The following is a 16,568-nucleotide window of genomic DNA, read 5'->3' on the forward strand; positions in this document are numbered from 1 at the left end:
TACTACAAACCTTTATGAACCTATGAGTTATAACTTAGGTATAACTTATAAATCATAATATTATTTTCATATTTATCATTTAAAAAAAAAAATATTTTATCTATGTCACCCTGTGTGACTTATTTACAAAATGGGCTGATTATAATCAAGATTCGAGTGATAAAACGTTAAAGTTGAAAACCCTTGCATTAACCATTATGAAAAGTCGAGCTATTAATTGTAGAAAATCAAAAATCAAGTTCTTCTGTCTGTAACTCATGAAAAGAGTTCGAACCGGATTTGAAGAAAATTCACGAAGTACGAATCTATTATAAAAACTATTAGGTAGGTACTATTATTATTTTTATTTATGTCTGTTAACAGTTTTAACTACCTGTAGTGTTACAAGTTATGTGATATGCATAATTTTTTTTCTATACCAGAAATAGTACTAACTGTATGTGGTTCTAATTTTTTATAGGTGCCCTTAAAAAGTGTCCTAAAACTGAGCAGAGGGATGAATGGTTTGATTTTACAATGATTATCTGTGTTTTTATACATGGGTATTTATTTTTTTGTGTCTGTACACGATAAGTCGTCTGAGTAATGTTTAGATTTTCAACTTCAGTAGCTTTATATAATACATAGGTTATATAAAACATACGTTTTATTTTTATAACCATTTAAAGGATAAATTTTGAAAAAATGTAGTTAATTGAAAATTCATAAATTCTTTAGTTGTTAAAAATGTATAAAATGTTTAACTTTAATGGCTAATGATTGAAAATATTAAACAAGGTTCTCAGTGCCGGGTTAAGCTATGTTGCTGCCTCGGAGCAAATTAAAATATGCCACCCTTAATTATTTATTTCATGTTGGTCCTCAATGCCACCCTATCAAACACCATAAAATTTGTCACCCCTAGGCAATTGCCTTTCTCCCTTGCACCCCGTTAAATGCAGCTCTGAAGGTTTCACGTAAGTAATTACCTAATTCTGTAACAAAAAAAATGAATAAATAATAACTTTATAAACACTGGTTTTTTAAAATTAATTTTAAGTTCAAATTTGGATGAAATTACATATTAAATTACCAATAATAACAATTTTAGTTATATTTAGTTGTACCTACCTAATTTAAAAATATTATTCGTAGGTACCTATAGGTACATATATAAAAGTAATTGAAATTTCTAGATTAGGTAGGTATACTTTAATACTTCATAATCTAATTTCAATAGTTAATGCTATTATTCTGTTAATGACTTATATTAATACTTTATAATAAATTGTATGTAATATAAATGACTGAGTAATTTTAAAATTTTTTTTGAAAAATTAACAATATAATTGATATACCTACCTAGTATAAAATATCCTAAACTGATAAACCTTCACCCCTCAGAATCATTTTTGGTATTCAATGTCTCAACAATATCATATTATTGAATTCAAATTTAATACCACCTATTACAGTAACCCACTCGTACACTCTGTACAGCAGAGCCAGAGCGACATTCACTTATTCGTTTTTTAAAGATTTTTTCTTATAAGAATAGAATAAATAGATAATAGAAGAAAGATGCATTAAATTAAAAACAAAAACGGTAGGTATAAATGCAGTTTAGTTCCCACGCGATTTTTTCCCCTCCAAAATGTGTGTTTTAAGGCACTGAACACAAGAGTCTTATTCCAAAATTCTCGCAAATCATTATTTTGGAAGTTATATCTTACCAAAGGTTACGATTTTACGCATTTACGCCCATAAATTCGCCAAACGCTGTATACTTTGCTTTCCTACGTTTTCGTATTGGATTGTCGCCTATTATTAATTATATTATTTTATTACTAAGATTATTATAATTAACGACTTTCAAAAGGTAATAGAACTGATAATGTTTTATTTTCGTATTAAATATTATTGTTTGACGATTACTATGTTAGTGAGTATATGCGTACAGCGTACTCCAGATCACTACAGTTTTTGTTACAGTTACGACAACATATCATTTTAAAATGTAATTTGTTAATTTTATTGAGTTGTATGATATATTTGAACATAAAACCCCTTTTCAATAAGTATAATATTGACAAAATAAAAAAAAACATTTTTGACTTAAATTTATTAATCAAATTTTTGAATTTTTAAACAGCAAGTAGGTACGATAATTAAAATCTTTATGCATTAGGCGGTTGAATCTGGCGGCCGGTTAGGTTAAGTTAAGGGATAAGGGTGGTGAAGTTAGGTTACCCGTCTGGCCGAAGGGCAGGTATGCTCCCCCCGCGACATCGTAGGGGCTGCCAACCCCCTCTCCCGATTAGGTTAGCTATTTTAGCCCTGGGGGGTTTGGGGGCCGAGCCCCCATCTAATGAGGGTCCGGAGGACCCCGAGTTTGGCGACCGGAGCCGGCAGGCGAAGGGAGCCTCTATACTTGATAATTTTGTTATTTAACTGTTATTAATTTAAAAAAATAAATCAAAAAGTAGTTTTTTTCGTAGACATCACGTATTTTTGAAAAAATTAATGTTTTATAGTTTTTTTGGTATAACTTCCAAAATAATGATTTGCGAGAATTTTAGAATAAGACTTGTGTGTTCAGTGCTTTAAAACACACATTTTAGGGGGAAAAAATCGAAAAATTCACGTGGCTACTAAACTGCATTTGGTCCACAAAAACATCCAAGTGGTTTTATTTAACCGAAATTATAACGGCTCACAGATGAGGCACGACTCGGTGCTCCAGTAGCCTACCCGCCTACCACCTAGTCCAACCCTGACACCAACCGACCAACCGAAACTAATGGCTAATATTATGTAAATAATATAATATGCTTCGAAATGTTTCGTGGTTTCCGAGATTATCGATTAGGTAATATTATCAAACACACAATAATTTTTATAATAATATTAAAATAACATACAGACAAATATCTTTAATTTATTCATGGTTACCATTTTAAATTTTCAATAGTTAGCAATATTTCATACTTGTTACCTGGGTAGTTCAACAATATTCTGTTGTTCAACAGAAGAACGCTCAGTAGCTCAGTTCTTATCAAAATTACACTGAGTCGGTTTTATTGTTTATATGATACAATTACGATAATACGAATAACATGATAGTATGATACCTATTAGTGAATATTGTGAACTATGAATTTAACAAAATATTGAAAACTGTTTTTAATCTTTATTAGTGAAATATTTTTTAACTAAAAGAAATAATAATTTTTCATTCACATTTTTCGTTTCATATACTCAGTGTAATAATATATTCTGAGAACGCTTGTCATGATAATATGTGATTGTGTTCTGGTGTTCATTGACAAGGAATAAGCAATATTCGTCTATATTATAGGCAGTATTGGTTTTGTCTATCATTGAAGCTTACGTTTCATGTTTTTTACATGATTCTGAAAATGGAATTCTGTTATTAAATCGGTCAGCCCTAAAAATGGAAACCAATCATCTAGTGTCGACGGCGCGGGTTACTGATGCCGTGGAGAACATCAAACAAGATCGTTCTGCGAGCCACGGATCCTTGATCAACAATATGAGGTAAAATTTATGTAATCAGTTTAAATAAATTGTAACTGTAAACTGGCTAACTGATGAAAGAAGGTATCTAAGAATATTCTATTTTTATGTATCTGTTATACCTAAGGCTTAGTCCTTCAAGGTGTGGTTTAGAGGTCAGAAAATAGTTTATTCTGTTTATTATCAATTAACTATTTTTATGCCGGGTCGCACAAACAATCACTAAGCAATTAATGAATCATCAATGACTTAATAGTCCATTCAAATTTTAGTTAACTATTAATTAATCAATTTTTTATGTAACACAACATTAGGGATTTGTTAATATTACAATATAATTATAACTTATTACAGTAATTATATTATTATTTTAGATTTTTAACTTAATTCTAATCATATTACTACTTTAATATAATAATTTGTAAATAATTATTCATCATTTATTTTTAACTAGTTAATTGCAGTATGAAAGTGACATTAAAAAATGTAATGTATACTCTTATAAAGATTATTTATAAAATGATATTAATCTCTAGCATTTTCTTATTCTATTTACAGTCACATGCCAACATTTGGTCTACCATCTAGTGCCTATGAATTGAATTCTAGTGCTCGGTTAACTATCAGATTTGATAGAGAAATGTTCAACAGTAGTCTATTTGAGAGTGAAATAGAAATCAGTCCAGCATTTCGATTTAATAGAAATGACTTATTCAGACCTCCCCAGTAAGATTAAAATTAACTATAGTTTTGTTTATCTATTAACTAAATATGATGTATAGTTTTGATTTCAGTCATAGAAATAGCACATTGCTAAATGGACAATTCTCTACACCTAAAGAAATGGGTCAAAACGTAGACACCAAAAAGCATTTACACGAGTTTGGATTGAAAAAAGCTGAGATTAAAGCTAAACCGTTTAAATGTGATGTGTGCAAAAAATCGTTCTCTAGTTCTGGTGGTTTGACTGTCCATTACAGAACACATACAGGTAACAAACCTTTCAAATGTGATTTATGTAATAAAACTTTCTCAAATTCAAGTCATTACAATTATCACATGCGTGTACATTCAGGAGATAAGCCATTTAAATGTCATGTGTGCAACAAAGAATATTCTTGTGCTAATGGTATCTTATACCATCAGAGAACTCATCACTTTTTACAAGATACAAAACCGTTGAAATGTGATGTATGTGACAAACTATTCTCCAGCATTGGTGGTCTGACTGTTCACTACCGATCTCATACTGGTGACCGGCCATTTAAGTGTGATGTATGTTTTAAAACATTTACTAGTTCCAGTCACTGCAAGTATCATCAGAAATCTCATTCACAGTTGATTACAAAAAAAAACTTGAAATGTGATGTTTGTAACAAATTGTTCTCCAGTTCAGGTGGTCTTGTAGTTCATTACAGAATGCATACTGGTGATCGTCCATTCAAGTGTGAAGTTTGCTTTAAGTCATTTACCAGTTCCAGTCATTTTAAATACCACCAAAAATCGCATGTGATTTCAAATGATAAGAAAACATTGAAGTGTGATGTATGTGATAAATTATTTTCTAGCGCTGGTGGACTAGTTGTTCATTACCGCACACATACTGGCCACAGACCATTCAAATGCGAAATTTGCTTAAAATCTTTTACCAGCTCAAGTCATTTCAAATATCACCAAAAAACACACATGGTTAATGTCTGATGTTTTATCTAAATCTAATGTTGCTTAAATACACATTATAGCCTAAAAAAACTAATTACTTATTAGGTTATTATGTGTTTTTTTGTATATTTTTAAATACTTACTTATTAGTTCTGTAAATATATTAAACGTTTTATATAAAACTTCTTTCCTATATATACATAGTGTTACAAATTCTAATATTTTAAATACAATTTTTACCTATTTGTAATGTGTACAGAATCAATAATTTATGGCTTTTTCATTAGTTATTTTTACTTAATTTAATTTTAATTATATTAATACTTAAACATCAAGATTTTATTTTATAATTATAATTATTTTATTTGTAGTCTACAAATTGTAATAGGTATTAATTTATTTATAGTAGATAAGTAATTTTACTCATTTTAATGAACATTCTATTATTTTCATTTAAAAATTGCTTTGTGTAAAATAAAAATTATTTTGAGAATTGAAATATTTTCAATGTTTCATTGTTTATTATATAGATTATGGAATTTTTGTCCTTAAATGCTCTTTAAAAATAAAACAACTGAAATGTATTCACAAAATAGGATAACATAATAACTTAATATTAGAAATTGTTCATTTATTTCAATACTTATAATAATCATAAATTGTACCGAATGTACACTTATATATTTGAATTGATTGCAATATTGTTATTTATTAATGTTATTGTCATTCTTAGCGTTTTTCCATTATCTTGCTTTTTCTTTATTAAATAAATTTGAATTCTAATTCATGGTTTTATGTAATCCTTTAATATCTATTTAGCTGGCTAGGTTATTATCACAATCTAAACACTAAAATATTAATTAAGCTGTATGTCTGTATACATGAAGAATAAAATCTCTGTTAACAATCAGATTAATTAGAATCAAATTTGATAATTAAATAATTAGCAATTGTACGGTGTTAATAGGTAGTCAGAAAAAAAAATCTAAGAAAAAAAATTCACGGAAAAAAGCCATTAGAAAAATAAGCCACGGAAAAAAAAGTAAAATTACAATAATTAAATATATATAAAAAATAAAATCTAAAGTATTATTCAAAATTTTTAAACATTGGTCATATTGTATACAATATACTATATACATATATATATTATATATATATACCTATATATAAAATTATTTATACACAGGTTGAATGTTAATTAATTTAAAATTTTTAACACAGTTGATCATACTGTATTTTCCATATTCATGTATAAAAATAAAATTGTTAATATTATAATATACATTAAATAAAAATAATATAATATTTTGTAGATATCATCTTGAAATCAACTGATTTATGTTTTACAGCCTAGATAAGTAAAACTGTATAAGTATTATGTATATACTTTGTATAGGGTGATTTTTTTTTAAATGTATATATTGCAGTATGAACTATATGCTATCTTGAAATAAATCAATTTATGTATATTTTAAATTTAAATTTTTTGTTTAATAAAATCAATACATTCATTGCTGTTTAGAATCTTTTTTTTTTATTTATTAAAGTGTTTCTGACATATAAGGTCTTCAAACTCATTGATATAATAAAGAATTTTTTAACATCATAAAGTTGTTAAGCAAGTGTTTAGAATCTAAAATATATTTATTACTATGAATAATAACATATAACCTGTGTATTAATAATTATATACATATATACAATATGACCAATAATGTGTAAATTTTTTTAAAATAATACCTAATTTAATACTTTAATTTTAATCGTTTTATAATATTTAATTATTGTAATTTGATTTTTTTTCCGTTGCCTATTTTTCTGTGGATTATTTTTCCCGTGGCTTTTTTTTCCTACATTCGTCCCAATTAGTATGGGTAATCGAGGTTCTACTGTACAGAATTATTGCAATTTATAGACTTCTATCATAACTATAGGATAAATATATAACTCTTGAAAAAAAAAAATATTTATTTTGAAGTAAATAATATAATTAATAATTGAGGATAATAAAAAAAGATACTAAACCAGCATGTGTTGTCTCCGTCTTACAATTGCATAACATAGCAAATTTTACGCTCAGCAGATCACGTTTACCTCCGTTAGTTTAAAATTAAAATATAATAAGAAGCCTATGAGAAGCCCTCCATATTTCCATAATAATGTTGGCTTTAATTTTCATAAAAGGTCAACTCAAATAATCAAAGTCTCAAAGTCTCAAGTCTCAACCTCTCTAGTCTCTACTCTCAATTTATATAATCTTTTTTCTGTGCTATGGTTTATGTGTTAGAAAGAAATAGCGAATACTTTGGGTTTGGGTCTTAGATCATATACTTATAGTAAATGTCAAATGATCTAAAGCGTCGATTACATTGAGCGAGTTTACAAGCTGATAGTTGGCTATTTAAGAAGCGGACTAGTCGGCTAGTGCGATTGTAATGATTACACGCAAAACGTGTACTACTCGCTCAGTAGCCAACTAGCTAGCGAGTAAAAACCACGTGTACTACCCCGAGGCGGTTTGCCGTTGTGAATATTAGGTACCTACGTTTTAATTAAACTAATATTACGATTTTTAATCGACATTTCTGCTTGTAACTACTGTTAAAATGAAGTGGAACACAAGTAATATTATACAATTTCTTAATGTGTACCAACAGTACCATTTGTTATGGAATATAAAAGATAAAGACTATTGCAACACAAAATTAAAAAATGAAATTTTCCAACGTTTTTATAATGAACTTAATGAAAATCAGTTAATTGGAGAAATGGATGTAAAGCAATTGAAGGCTAGAATCAAATCCATTAAAGATGTGTACAGACAAGAACTACACAAAATTGAAAAAAGCAAGAAAAGTGGAAGTGGTACCGAAGAAGTTTATTCACCAAAGCTTGCTTGGTTTAACGAAGCAAATTATTTGTCAGAGGTTTTGAGTACAAGAAATAGCAAATCAAATTTGGTGAGTAAAAATTTTTATTTTTAATGAATATTTAGGTATTTATAAATTAATAATAATTAACAGATCATTTTATATTTATTATTTAAATTGTTATTCCAACTTTCTCCCACTGCCACGGCAGAGGATTTTCTTCTATGAAGTGGGTAGCATATGCTCGTCTGACATCCTCAGCAGCACGTTTGTAATTATTGCTGCCTAAATTATTAATAGGTTGCAAAATGTTTGCATTTTCCCTCCATAGTCCAGGTGTTATATTTCCAGTATTTAAATCCTCTCTATCTACTGCTTGTGAAGGTAAGTAATTTCCTGGAGCAGTCTTTCGTAACCAATTATGAAGACTGCAAGCTGCCCAAATTACTTTATCAGTAGTTTCGGGTTTTAAATCTATTGGTCTTGAAAATATTCTGAATCTCCATGCAAGTATGCCAAAAGCATTCTCAACAACTCTTCTGGCACGTGAAAGACGATAATTAAATACCTTTTCCATATCACTTAGCCCAGTTTTACTATAAGGTTTCAAAAGATTTGTTCTTAAAGGGAATGCATCATCTCCAATAATAACAGCATGGTCAGGTATTCCAAGAGTATTACTTTCCATTGCAATATTTAAAGTACTATCTCTAAATATTGCGCTGTCACTTGCGCGTCCATTGCCACCTACGTCAATATAAGTAAAGCAATAATCGGCATCAACCATGGCAAATAATATGATGCTATAGGTTTTTTTGTAATTAAAGTAGGTTGAACCGGAACAAGGAGGTCTTTTGATAATTACGTGTTTCCCATCAATGGCCCCGACACATCTAGGGAAATTCCAACGTTGGGAAAATTTATTTTCGATTTCTTTCCATTCATCAACTACTTTAGGTACCTGCAAATAATAAGATTAATAAATTAAATCAGTTAACATATTATTAATAAATAATAAATATTATAAAAATAAATATATATGTGTAATATATTATGTTATTTATTAACTCATCGTTGCGAAATTTATTTAATAAATCTACTTTATTTGTGCATTATCATTTTTGTACTATTTCTAGGAGCTATCGCAAAACAGTGAAGAAATAGAGCCAGATGAGGACGGTCAAAACTGCTCGGAATATGATGTGTCTAACAACGAAAGCAGCTGCCCAAAAGAACTCCACAAAGAGAAGCAATCAACAGAAATGAGACCACCAGCAGCATCAGTGAAAAGGGTCAAAAAACGAGTAGTATCCGACGAAAACTCAAATTCTGAAATATCAGTCGCGATTCAGCAATTGGACAAAATTGCACAGTCTGCAGCAGAGGAGAAGCCATATGACCAGTTCGGAAAGTTTGTGGCGGCCGAGCTTCGTCAGTTGCCGCAGCGACAAGCAATTTTACTACAACAGGAAATTCAGAATTCTATCATTCGTTCTAAGCTAACATCTTTGGAGCCTACAGTTAATTTAAATTCCCGAGAAGCAAGTCATGTTCCATTTTCACCAGTCCCATTTTCACCATCTTCTGACTATTCATTGTCTACCTCCTCAAATGACGATGATGTTTTAAAACAGGTTATGTTTCAAACATTTGGACCAAGTTCGCTGTAATACTAAATATTTACATATAAATATTGTAACTATATTTTTATTAAATACATTTCTTTAAAAAAACGTACTGTTTTAGTTCGCAAATTAATTGAAAATCATGTTTTATATATTATTTTCAATGGTAAAGGGGGGCTTAACCTATTTATAGTGGTTTATGTATTTTTTTTAGAATGTAATTTAATATATTTTGCATACCTATACCTGTAACTACCTACAACTGTTTAAAAAAATTCTTAAAAAAAATATTTGAGTAGTATTTAAAATCAATTTGAAAAAGTATATAGAATACTACTAAAAAAAATTTGTGGTATTCGAATATTACTTAAATACTTGTAATATAATATTTGAGACAAATTTTAAATACTAATGTATTAGTTATACAAATATTATTTTTTTTATTTCAGTCTTGTGTCAATTTATCTTACATTACAAGAAATATAGAAATTATTTTAAAATGGCATTTTTAAATTAATTTTTACATACCTCAATGAATGGTCGAAGGACGAAAGAAATCGCCGATAGCACTTCAGGCAAAAATATCGATATAGTCGATTCGGGAACTCGAAAAAGGTATTGCAGAGACTTAAAAGAATCGCCAGTTGCTAGATAACGTAGTGTTACTTCAAGTTTTGTGATTACTGGGATTGCCATTCTCATAACTGTATCTTCTTTTTTGAGCATTCCATCTACCATCTTCAGTAAATCTTCAAAATGGGTACAGTCTAATCTCAAAATATTGCGATAAGCTGAAGCGTCTTCGTCCTTCAACTCTTTCAGTAAACTGCTCGATGCACCATACATCTCGCGTCTGCCTATCCATTGTTTCACCCATATATTTCTTTGCCTTTTCCGCTTTTCTTTTTTTTTTAACTCCTTTTTGATAGCATTAGCTAAAATAATGACACCCGCACGTACAATTTCCGTCGACATTTTGTCGACACTGAAACCATAAACGCCAGCGAGTAGCGAATAAAGTAGACCAGCTTTCAACTTTACTCGCGGATAGTTAACAATCTGCTAGTTGGCTAGTGAACATGATTACACTAGGCGAGTTTACTAGCAGATAGTGAATTTGCCAACTATCAGCTTGTAAACTCGCTCAATGTAATCGACGCTTAAGCACTAAGCTTTGGGTTTTTCTGTCTCTATCTTTATTGATAATAGTATAATACGTCGTAAAATAACATTGACCTATGGTATACCCATAGAATATTTTATGGTATACCTTAAAGCTATTATCTATGCGTTATGGACAGTTATGGTATAACCTCAAAAATTCTTTATCTTTAATCTGGGTTTTGTATTTTGCCGCTAAAATGTTTGTATATATTTTACCGTGTTTAATTTTTTATGGCGAACTCACTAACTCACTACTCAGCTGCCTAGTGCCTAGTTATTAGTTATTACATTGTCACTTTTCACTTATTCACTTGTCGCTCTTCGTTATTATTTTCTTTGCTCAGTTTGCTCAGCAGTCAACAATACGACATACACCAGTCACTCAGGTCTTAGAAAATTAAAGCTCTAATTATCCATCTAAACTATTACCTTCTCTAGTAGTGTAGTGTTGTTTCTATCGTGTTTAAAGTTTCGTCGTTTCGAAATAATCTATGCATGATTCAAGAATTAATTACAGTGTTTTAATCAATGGTATTAATGTCATTAGAGTGCTACGTCGAAAGCTGATTAAATAATCACATTTTTGTCGAAGAGTTAAATCTAGATTAATAAAAATTTCGTTATGGGTATTACCGGTTTAGCGAAACTTATAGCAGACTTTGCTCCAAATGCCATCAAAGAAAACGAAATTAAAAATCATTTTGGTAGTAAACAAAAAGTTTTAATACAAATTACTAAACTATAACACTAAGCATTTATCTTATATTTGTTATTCTTAATTTTTTCAGGGCGCAAAATCGCGATTGACGCTTCTATGAGTCTTTATCAGTTTTTGATTGCAGTCCGCAGTGAGGGAGCACAACTAACAAGCGCTGATGGTGAAACTACAAGGTATTTTATTAATCTCAAACATCATAATGCTTAATAAAATCTATGAAATATGTGTATGTTTTTATTCCAGTCATATTATGGGTACATTCTATCGTACAATAAGACTTTTGGAAAATGGTATTAAACCAGTATATGTATTTGATGGTAAACCACCACAAATGAAATCATCAGAATTAGAAAAACGAGCTGATAGGAGGCAGGAAGCACAAAAATCTTTGGAAAAAGCAGAAGAAGCCGGTATTGTAACATACTATGATTATTAGGCTTGATTATAATCTATTATAATCTAATTTGTATTTATTGTTTTCTAGGTGATGCTACTGGAATTGACAAATTCAGTAAACGATTGGTAAAAGTAACATCAACTCATACAACCGAATGCAAAGAACTACTAAAATTAATGGGAGTTCCTTTTGTAGAAGTACGTCTCACATTTTTATACCTTATCTAATATCTATAAACTTCTATTGATAAACACAGTAATATTAACAACCTTGTTTTTTCCAATTATGTATTATATGCTTTTAAAAATTGTTTATAGGTTGATGCAATATAATGAATTTTACCAAAGCACTTGACTATGTTAATCATACATTTGTAAGAAGACGTGATACCCGTATGTGTTGTCTCTGTCTTCCAAGAACGTAACATACCAAATTTTATTTTCGGCAGAACACGTGTAGCTCTGTTAGTTTAAAAGTTAGAGTGAATTGACCTCTAATAAAATTTAAAAAAAAGATTTTTGTCTAGAGCTTCTCATAGGCATTTAATAATATTTTAATTTTAAGTTATGAGTATTTTAAGATATATAATTTACAATTTTAAAATACTCATAACTTACTTTAAAATTAAAATATAATAAAAAGCCTATGTGAAGCCCTCTATAATAATATTACCTTTAAATTTTATTTTTAGAGGTAAATTCACTCTAAATTTTAAACTAACAGAGCTACAGTGTTCTGTACAACACACGCGGGTATCACATATTCACATCCTCTAAATGGAAGTTTTGTTGAATTCTGTGTTTGATAACTATTGTTAATGGTTTTGGTCATATCTTTTTGACCGTATATTATGTTATAAATTATTAAATTAGTATTTATAGTTATACAGTGTGATTAAAATAAGTGTATAATAATGTTTATTAGTTAGCCGAAAAAGCAGAATTGAAATATATGAAGCCTACACATAGTTATTGAGTGTTTCCACTTATTGTGATCACACTGTATATTGATGCAGCTTCAGCTCTTATTTTTTTAAATAAAATAAATAATATAATTAATTTTTATATTAGTAACTATAACTTCAATTTATTTTATTTCATTCTAGTAGTAGTAGGTAGTTTTGTTTTTTTCATATTATATTGTTTTAATACAGTTAAATAGAACTAAGACTAGAATTATTACATTTTGTCATTACTTAGTAAAAAATACACTGCACATCGCTGTATTTTTAAATTTTCCAATTAGGTATTTTCAGTTGTACCCTACCCTAATAAATAATTTAATTTAAAAGTTTAACATCATTTTGTTTATCTTTGCTAATTAAAATCCTAAACCAATTGTTATACAAATTTATAGTATGAAAAATATTTTGCTTTATAATAATACAAATAGTTAGATAGTAAATCAAATAATAATCTGTCTTTTAGTCTAAAAAATATCAAGATAAAATTATTTATTTTATAGGCTCCATGTGAAGCTGAAGCACAATGTGCAGCTATGGTAAAAGCTGGTAAAGTTTACGCCACTGCTACTGAGGATATGGATGCTTTAACGTTTGGTTCTCCTGTGTTGTTACGTCATATGACATTTAGTGAAGCCAGAAAAATGCCAATTCAAGAGTTTCAATTAGATTTAGTATTGGAAACAATGGAAATGTCTAAAGATGAAGTAGTTTTAATTAAATATTACTTTTGGTATCATAAACACAAAAATATATTTTTATTATGTATTTTTATTTTTAGTTCATAGATCTGTGTATACTGTTAGGATGTGATTACTGTAACAGTATTAAAGGGGTTGGTCCAAAACGTGCCATTGAGCTAATGCGACAATACAAATCCTTAGAAAAAATAATTGAAAATTTAGATACCAAAAAATATCAAGTACCTGAAGATTGGCCATATAAAGAAGCTCGAAGATTATTTATTGAACCAGAAATAACAGATCCTGAAACTATAGATGTAATATTTTATTTTATTTTTCCTAAATATGAGAAAAGCCCAAAACAATAAATTGAAGTTAGGTTAGGGTAGGTTTTATAATTATTATTATTATATTATATTAGGTGTAGCTTGATAGATACAAACTATTATACAATAAATTTGTGAGCAGTTAAAGCAAAAAGGATATTAAAAGTTATATAGGCTAGAAGTGTTGTAGCATTAATATCATCAGTTGGAAGTAGGATAGATGTTCAAAATTTGTAGCATGACTTGTAAATTGAGGAATTATCAAACTATATAGTTATTTTTGTGTAATTGTGAGGAATACCAAGAAATATTATGTCAATATTCTATCACACATAGAAATTGTTTTTGATCTTTATACTAGGGATGGACATGAAATCCGAATATCTGAATTATCCAATTCCGAATTTGAATCAAATTATTATCCAGATTTATGGATTTACTTTTTATGTGACTTAAGACACAATTATTTTTAATGCATGTTAAAATAAATTATTTTATTTTATTATAATGAACATTTAACAATAAATTAATACTTAAGTTGTATGATATCACTATGCTTAAAATATGTTCGAAATTTGGTATACCAAAAATTATAGAATTAAAATATTAGTATATAAAAAAAGTCATTGAACAAAAAAATTTAGTTGATTAATTCAGATTATTGAAATTTGGATATGCCCACCACTACTTTTTACCCATCTAAACTTTAAATATTTATAACTCCTAAGCTACTCATCCTGTTCGAAATTTGATTTCACATAGTACCCAAAGATTCATTGTTTTGGGATAAGGTATTAATGCATGATATTATTACTATGATATAAATTGTATAGTAAAATATATGGTGTTCTAGAAAAATGTTATTTAATGAATTAAAATAATTTAAAAAAACAATTTTTAATAATGTTCTAGTTTTTGAAATAACAAGTGTCTTATGGATCACATGCTTTTAAGAGGATGTTATACCCCCGTGTGTTTTCTCCGTCTTACAAGTGCGTAACATAACAAATTTTACACTCAGTAGATCATGTTTAGCCCCATGAGTTTAAAATTTAGATTGAATTGATCTCTTATAAAAATTAAAGGTGACATTATTATTCGAGGACTTCGCTTTGGCTTTTTATTAAAGCAAGTTATTTTAAAATTGTAAATTGAGTATATTAAAATACTCATCACTTAAAATATAATAAAAAGCCCATGAGAAGTCCTCGATAATAATGTTTGCTTTTTATAAGAGGTAAATTTACTCTACATTTTAAACAGAGCTATACATATTCTATCGAGTGTAAAAATTGCTGTTATGCACTTGTAAGACAGACAAGATAGGCAGGTATAACGTCCTCTTAAACTAATATTCTTTTTTTTCTCATAAAATGTATCAATATTATAGAAGTGTCACTATATTTACATTAGGATAAATGTTTTAGTTAAAATGGGTGGATCCAGATGAAGAAGGCTTGGTAAAATTTTTATGTGGTAATAGAGGATTTAATGAAGACAGAGTCAGGAATGGAGCTAAGAAGCTAATCAAAGCACGATCTGGTACAACTCAAGGCAGGTTGGATTCATTTTTTTCATTCTCTTCAACACCAAATAAGCGTAAAGTAAGCTAACTTATTTATTAGAACAACATAATATAATAAATAAGTTTTAAGAGTTTTTTGAAAATTATGTTTACATTTTTATACAAAATATATTATATTGTAGGTACTAATTAAATCAATATTTATTAACTAGAAAGTAAAAAAGTAATGTTACTTTCTGCTATCTTGACTTCCTTAGATCCAAAACTGGATTATCTCAACTATTGCAATTTTTAAATAAAAATGTTAGGTTAGGTTAGATACCTCAAGACTATAGAACTTACTGATTCAACATATCCTATGCTACCATTGGGACCAGTTCTGATATGGCGAAGCGTTTCACAAGGTTAGGTGTAGAAAAACCGAATTGTGTGTGTTTGTAAGCCACAACCGTGCACAAGTAGCTGTAGGCTAAAGTTCTCTTGTCTCTTTTATGAGACAAAGTATACTAATATCTATATTTGTACAATTTTTATTTTAATACGTTTTTTTATATGGAAAATTTGTAATAAATTAAATTAATATTGATTTTTTTTTCTAACAAACAACTACATAATGTATTTTTTATACTTAGGCTGAAGAAGCAAAAGCAGCAGCAGAAGCCAGCAAGAAAGCAAAGAAGGGAAATTACAGCAAACGGGGTAGACCAAAATAAGCTACTTAAATTTCATTTATTTATTAATTTTTTTTATTTGTAATTAACACACAATTAAATATTAGATTTAGACCAGAGATTTATGCGTTTTTCTAGTTTCTATAATGGTCTACAGATTTTTAGTTTGTAAGCTACTCAAGTTTACTTTTATATCAGGTTTTTTTGGCAATAAAAGATCTTTTCTTATAATATTATATATTTTATTGAATTTTTGCCATTTGGCACAATTGCCTAAGAATTTATTTTTATTAATATTTTTTTGTATGCTGACACCATTTAGCTGGTTAACTATTTGGTAAGTAATAGAATATATTTATATCTATTCAATACTAATGTCAAATTATTTAACTTTGTTAAAAGAAAATTGATCCATCATACCTAATTTTGTGAAATTGCAAAATCTAT

At 28.6% G+C, this 16,568-nt stretch overlaps 3 protein-coding genes across 6 annotated transcripts; all 3 read left to right on the forward strand.

The window, feature by feature from the left end:
* The first annotated feature begins 3,100 nt into the window (after positions 1 to 3,100).
* On the forward strand, positions 3,101 to 5,677 carry LOC107165323 (uncharacterized). Of its 4 annotated transcripts, none has more exons than XM_089224372.1 (4): positions 3,101 to 3,537; positions 3,971 to 4,002; positions 4,075 to 4,242; positions 4,299 to 5,677. In XM_089224372.1, the coding sequence occupies exons 3-4, from the start codon at positions 4,079 to 4,081 to the stop codon at positions 5,215 to 5,217; spliced, it is 1,083 nt and encodes a 360-aa protein (XP_089080498.1). In that variant the 5' UTR covers positions 3,101 to 3,537; positions 3,971 to 4,002; positions 4,075 to 4,078; the 3' UTR covers positions 5,218 to 5,677. The 4 variants fall into 4 exon arrangements, with proteins under 4 accessions (XP_089080498.1, XP_015368991.2, XP_015368992.2 ...); XM_015513506.2 differs by lacking the exon at positions 3,971 to 4,002 and having other exon boundaries at positions 3,102 to 3,537; positions 4,299 to 4,507; positions 4,592 to 5,677; XM_015513505.2 differs by lacking the exon at positions 3,971 to 4,002 and having other exon boundaries at positions 4,311 to 5,677.
* A 1,841-nt stretch (positions 5,678 to 7,518) lies between these two features.
* Positions 7,519 to 10,360, forward strand: LOC149057053 (uncharacterized). Its single transcript, XM_089224378.1, has 2 exons — positions 7,519 to 8,141; positions 9,188 to 10,360. Exons 1-2 carry the CDS (start codon positions 7,788 to 7,790, stop codon positions 9,719 to 9,721), a joined length of 888 nt encoding a protein of 295 aa, XP_089080504.1. The 5' UTR covers positions 7,519 to 7,787; the 3' UTR covers positions 9,722 to 10,360.
* Positions 10,361 to 11,038: 678 nt separating this feature from the next.
* On the forward strand, positions 11,039 to 16,357 carry Fen1 (Flap structure-specific endonuclease 1). Its single transcript, XM_015513502.2, has 8 exons — positions 11,039 to 11,544; positions 11,629 to 11,731; positions 11,802 to 11,968; positions 12,043 to 12,152; positions 13,420 to 13,623; positions 13,698 to 13,916; positions 15,353 to 15,529; positions 16,083 to 16,357. Exons 1-8 carry the CDS (start codon positions 11,463 to 11,465, stop codon positions 16,161 to 16,163), a joined length of 1,143 nt encoding a protein of 380 aa, XP_015368988.1. The 5' UTR covers positions 11,039 to 11,462; the 3' UTR covers positions 16,164 to 16,357.
* Positions 16,358 to 16,568: the final 211 nt, after the last annotated feature.

The sequence above is a fragment of the Diuraphis noxia genome, unplaced genomic scaffold (assembly GCF_037042655.1).
Source record: "Diuraphis noxia isolate RWA-SAM2 unplaced genomic scaffold, SU_Dnox_SAM2 contig0003, whole genome shotgun sequence".
Classification (NCBI taxonomy): Eukaryota; Metazoa; Arthropoda; class Insecta; order Hemiptera; family Aphididae; genus Diuraphis; species Diuraphis noxia.